The following is a 6,404-nucleotide window of genomic DNA, read 5'->3' as shown; positions in this document are numbered from 1 at the left end:
CAGACCTCAGAGAACCCTGATGGCCATCATGCTGGGTTTCTCCTGGCTCTTTTTGACCAGTAAGCCCAGTATTTTTTATAATTTTGAGTTTTGTTCCACATTTTCTCCCACTCTATTCAGGGCCTTCTAATGTGATCCTTTTCAGAGCAGTTGGTAGTGGTGGCTGGGCACCATCTAGTTCTTCTGGTTTCAGGGTTGTGGAGACTGTTGTTCACATGTTCCTTTAGTCCATTCTCTTCACTCTTCTTTTCTTCACACAATGAGAGACCAATAGTTGCACCCTAGATGGCCACTAAAGAGCTTTTGGAGTCCTGCTGTGGTGCTGTGGGTTAATGCACTAGACTGCAAAGTCAGTTTGAACCACAAGGTCGGCAGTTCAAGCTCACCAGCTGCTCATTGGAAACTTTATACAGGGACACTGTGGGTTGGAACTGATTCTATGGCACTTAACAACAACTATAAACTATAGGCCAATTGCTCCTCACAAAAGTAATGTGTAGAATACTGTCTTTGTGGATACATAAACTTTGTTTTCTTTTTTAGTTAACAAATTTTACTCAGATGGTAGATTATGAGGGAGCAGATGATTACTTCAAGTTACAGTAAGTATAATTTTTTAAAAACCTTTTCAATATTAAATATCTACTCAGGTTATTGATTTGTAGATTTTTCATCTATTTAAATCGCCTCATTTCTATATATATATATATATCCATCATTCAGATTCCTTGAACTGTGTGAAGAGATGTGAAATTAATATTTAACTGTATAAAACTGTGAACTACCCATTGTAGTTAAATGGAAAACTAACTTTTCTGAAGGTTCTCATTCATTCAAAAAGAAGATAGAGGGGGTTGGGGAGAACATTTTAAGCATATTTTATCCTTAATTCTCATTCCAAAGTCTTGCCGTACAATCCTTAAGCAAAAACAAGAACTCTAATATAACAAAAAGGTTTAAATGTTCATTGTTTTTGTTAAGTGCCATCGAGTTGGTTTCGACCCATAGCTACCCTGAACAGGGTTTCCGAGGCTGTAAATCTTTACGGGAGCAGAGCGCCTCATCTTTCTTCCACGGAGCAGCTGGTATTTTCGAACTGCGGATCTTGTGGTTCGCAGCCCGATTCATAACCACTACGTTACCAGAGCTCCTTTACCACTTTTTACCCTTGGAATAAGGTACCTTCTTGGTGTGATGCTGTAGGATAAAGCACTGAACCTCAAGACTGGTTTGAACTGCAAGATTGGCATTTCAAACTCACCAGCTGCACCTTGGAAACCCTGTACAGGGTCCCTGTGAATTGAGTCAGAATCTACTCAATGACACTTAACAACAACAACAACGAAGGACTTAACAGTAACAACAAAAGGACTTAGAATTTCCAAAGGAAGACGATCAGTCTGGAATTCTGTCTTGAGATATTTATATGGCTGTCCTTGGAGTCCCTGGGTGGTGCAAAGGGTTTTGGAGCTTGGCTGCTATCCAAAAGGTTGGAGATTTGAGTCTACCTAGAGGCATCTCAAGAAAAAGCAATCTACTTCTGAAAGGTCATCTACTGAAGACTTTGTGGAGCACAGCTCTGTTCTGAAACACATGGATTTGCCTACTCAGTGACAAATTGGTTTTATGGTTGCCCATATACCTGGGAGTCCTGGTGTGGCACTGTGGGTTAATGAGCCAGACTGCAAAGCCATTTGAACTGCAAGTTCGGCAGTTCAAGCTCACCAGCCGTTCCTCGGAAACCCTATACAGGGTCACCGTGGGTCCGAACCAACTCGATGGCACTTAACAACATATTACCTGGAGTCCTGGTGTGGTGCTATAGGTTAAAGCACTAGACTGTGAATTGGTTTTGAACCACAAAGTCGACAATTCAAATCCACCAGCTTTTCCTCAGAAACCCTACACAGGGTTCCTATGAGTTGAAACTGACTCAGCGACACTTAACAACAATAACATATTACCTGACTCAATATTTTCTGGAAAAAGTGTCATTTTTTTATAGGGTTTAAGTCCTTTTTTTTTTCAATCTGCCTCTAGTCCAAGTGAGTTTGAGTACAGACTCTATGCCAAGTACTTTCTCAGTGTTTAAAATACATGGTGAACAAGAAGGGTGACGTACTCTTCTCGTGGACCATTATTTCTAGTTGTTGTTGTTTAAGTGCCTTCAAGTCAGCTTCACCTCATAGCAACCCTGTATACACTTTTTGAGGAGCAACTGGTAGATTTGAACCTCAGACTTTGGGGTTACCCAACGGTTGATTGTTCTATAGTGTGCATCCCCCATTAATGTTGTTGTCACCCCTAATGACCTACACATTCTTGGTTGAAAACTGAACCATGGGGGCGACTTTAGTTCCAGACCTGATGCACGACAGGGGCCATAGTCTCAGGCTGTCACCAGTCTCATCTGACCAGTAAGCCTGGTCATTTTTATTATTTTGAGTTTTGTGCCACAGAAAATGCTACTTTTCACATAGTAATCAGAGACCATTCATCCCTTTTCCCTTTACCCACCAAATTTTCTCTTCATTCAGCTAATGTTTATTAATTAATTAATGTTTGTTAATTAATTCATGTTCATTAATCTAATCTTTGGGGGTTTTGTTTTGTTTTGTTTTTGTGGCTATTAGAATTCTGTAGCTGTAGAACAGATATAAAATTGTCCAGGAAACTTTAGGTCAGTGAAAATATGAAAAACTTTGAAATCAGACATCGTAGAAAAGTAAATCTATCTACAAGGGGGAAATTGAAGATGCAATATTTACTTTAGTGTCCTTTACAGATATATATAAGGAGCTCTGGTAGCCAAGTGTTTACAAGTTGGGCTGCTAAACATCAAGGTCAGCAGTTCAAAATTACCAGTAGTTCCGTGGGAGAAAAATGAGGCTTTCTGTTCCCATAAGGATTCACAGCCTCAGAAACCCTACACAGGGTTGCTAGGAGGCAGAACTGACCCCTCGGTGACCATCAGCCACCACAGTTAAATATGATACTACTGAATTTAGCAAAGATGTCATCAAATCTTAAGATCACTTGTATTTTTATGGACTACTGGTTTTCAAGGCTGTGACCTTTCAGAAGCAGATTGTCAGGTCAGTCTTCCAAGGTGCCTTGGATGGATGTGAATCACCAACCTTTCAGATAGAAGTTGAGTGCTTAACTATTTGCTATTATGTTTGTAAGACACCATAATTATAAGATGTGTCCTGATTTCTAAGGTATCAGTTTTAGAATTAATGGAACACAGTAGAGTTGTTTAAAATGTACTATCTGTATATATTATGTTTTATATGATAAATTGGTAAATATAAAAACATAATGAATACTGAAAGACACAGGACTAATATTTGTAATCCTTTTTTTGTGTGTATTTGTTTCCCCCTGGAAAAGTACGCATCTTCTTTTGCTATTTTTGAATCCTCACATTTGCCTGAACACAAACCTATCTTTTGAGACTACCAGGTCATATTATGCAGCTTAATGTGTCTCAGAAATTAATTTCATAACTTACTCTGTATTGTTCCAAGGGCATCAACAGGAGGTGTGGGAGAATCTGTAGGGCCTAGATCAAGCAGTTACCACCATACCCTCCAGACCTCTAGAACTCTTTGTGGTAGGTTCAATCCCATAGTATACATGGGACTTTACATCTGTCTCCACAAGGCAGATTCATATCCACCTGTCTTGTGATTTTGTACTAATCTATATGGGTTGTTTCTCTTAGAGACCAGACATCGGGTACGATGCTTTATCATATTAAGCCTAGTAAACATTCAAAAGCATGTACAGCATCCTTAAAGGTAAGTGATATATAGACAGATGATAAAAAAATGTATTTCAAGTATTGATAGGTGGTAAACTATGAATAATACAGTAACGCATATCACCTCCATACAATGCTGTTGTTGTTATGTGCCATCGAGTTTGTTCCAACCCATAGCAACCCTATATAGGGCTTCTGAGGATGTGAATCTTTACAGGAGCAGAAAGCCTCATCTTTCTTCTGCAGAAATGCTGACAGTTTTGAAATGCTGACCTTGTGGTTCAAATAGACCTTACAGTCTAGCACATAAACCCACAGTGCCACACCAGGATTCCCCTATTTCCTGGCAACATTTTGTAATGTTTTACTGGAGAAATAGCATTATTATATTTTTTTATTATTGTTGTTGTAAAGAATATAACACAACATTTACCAATTTAACATTTTTCAGGTATACTATTTAGTGGTCTCAATTATATTAATCATGCTGTAAAACTGTCTCCCACTTTACTTTGTCTAATTTACTTTCAGAACAGAAGTTCAGATTTCTGCCTTCAGTAAATTTAACATCTAAAGGAAAATATATAAGCATAATAAAAATATAAAGGTACTAATTTTTTTAGGATAATTAAAAATGTGTTAAAGAAAACAAAAATCTTCATAACTGGCTCAGTACGTAACATCATGATAAACGAAGAGAAGACTGAAGTTGTTAAGGATTTCATTATTACTTGAATCCACAATCAATGCCCATGGAAGCAGTAGGTAAGAAATTAAATGACAATAAATCTGCTTGCCCAAGTCATGATGCTTTCAATTACTTCCCATTCATGCAAAAGCTGGACAATGAAAAAGTAAGACTGAAGGAAAATTGACTGATTTGAATTATGATGTTGGTAGAGAATATTGAATATACCATGGACTTCCAGAAGGATGAATAAATCATTATTGGAGGAAGTGCAACCAGAATATTCCTTAAAAGTGAGGATGGTGAGATTTTGTCTCACTGGCTTTGGAAATCAGGAGGGACCAATCCCTGAAGAAGGACTTCATGCTTAGTGAGTAGAGGGTCAGTGAAAAAAAGAAAGATCCTCAATGAGATAGATTAATAGAGTGGTTACAACACTGGGTTCAAATGTAACTGCTGTTGAGACGATGGCACAGGACTGGGCAGCCTTTCATTCTGCTATACACAAAGTAGCTATGCATCAGAGTCGATTCAACGATACCTAACAACCACAACAAAACTGAAGGGAATGGGAACACCTAAAGTTGGATATTGTTTGCCAGAAAACATGCCATATCTATCCTTCATTCTTCAAACAATTCAATCATTTATTCATTTTTAAAAAGTGTATTTTCAGTCTACTGTGTTTCTATGTTTCAGTCACTACTGGGAGTTGTGAACACAAAAAGACTGAGTATCTGCTGTGAGGATAAACATATGTTATCTTAAGAGAGAATAGCAGAGAACAAACAAGATGGCGGATCAGGAAGCAGTGCAGTGAGGAGCTCCGCCAGCAACAACACAGAATACCGGCTCAAGCAGGTTCAGGGGATGGTGCCAGAACTCTAAACCACATATAAAGGAATATTTAGAAGGTTGGAAGGCTTACAGCTAGGGGAATTTGCAGCAGAAACAAGAAATCCATTGCTTTCTAATTCAAGATGCTCAACTGCTCCCGGAGCCACCATCTTGGGTGAGACCAAGTGGGGGAAGGATCAGAACAGCCATGGACACCTGACAGAAACATGGAGAGAAAGGTGTGGACATTCTTGTTTTTTGGTATCTGTTCATTGATCTCTCACTGTCTGCACACCTCCATTCTGTTGACTAGAGGGTGTGCCTGAGAGTGTGGACACCCCACTTCCACCCCTGGAGGGTCCTATTATACATGTGCACAGATCTCCTAGAAATTTTAAGTGACAGTTTCCACTTAAAGCCAAACGGCACCGCGAAATGGCCACAGCCAACCTGGAACTGTTTATCACTAGGAAAAAGGACTGAACAGGGATTGTGGTGCAGGACAGGCAGACTAAAAAGGAAATAAGCCAAAAATTAAATCCTGAGTTATGTCACAACAATAAACAGTGGCATCTTGAAATTTCTCAGGAAGAAGAGTGAAAAGGGAAGCCCATCTCTTGATCACATCAACTTGGAGGCAATCAGAAAGCATAAAAAATACCAAAGTACATACCCATCTAAATATTAAGGCCACAGATAACTCCTGAATATGCCCCAAAACCAAAGCAGATGACCATATCAGCACATGTACAGAAATGAGATAAAGTGACTGAGGAAAATAAGCTGGATACTGGAAGATAGGCAGCCTTTGGAAATGCCTGAGCAGGAATTCACAGAAATGATTATCAAAACACTATACAATGGAGTTGAGAAAAATAAGAAAGAAGTCAGGAAAGCACTACAGGAACAATAAAATAAAATAAAACAAGCAAATAAAATAAAATAGAACAATCAAATAAAATAGATACAATGCAAAACCTACAGAAAGAGGTCCAAACAATTAATAATAGACTATCAGAAATGGACAATAAACTGAAAGGGCAAAGGAATAGAATCAAAGAGATAGAAGCCAGAACTAGTGAGCTAGAAGATAAATCTCTCAACACTACTAAG

General features: G+C 38.6%; 1 protein-coding gene across 1 annotated transcript in view; it reads left to right on the top strand.

Moving 5' to 3' along the window:
* Positions 1-6,404, top strand: part of LOC102831656 (chromosome unknown open reading frame, human C1orf101) — a 274,431-nt gene that overhangs the window by 143,554 nt on the left and 124,473 nt on the right. The window contains exons 10-11 of the mRNA XM_006871286.1: positions 544-602; positions 3,728-3,803. Of these exons, the coding sequence (XP_006871348.1) occupies positions 544-602; positions 3,728-3,803 (135 nt within the window). The remainder of the gene's footprint in view (positions 1-543; positions 603-3,727; positions 3,804-6,404) is intronic.

Source organism: Chrysochloris asiatica, unplaced genomic scaffold, assembly GCF_000296735.1.
Source record: "Chrysochloris asiatica unplaced genomic scaffold, ChrAsi1.0 scaffold00165, whole genome shotgun sequence".
NCBI classification, from domain to species: Eukaryota; Metazoa; Chordata; class Mammalia; order Afrosoricida; family Chrysochloridae; genus Chrysochloris; species Chrysochloris asiatica.
The sequence above is the reverse complement of the archived record's forward strand: the minus strand, read 5'-3'. Positions and strand labels throughout refer to the sequence as shown.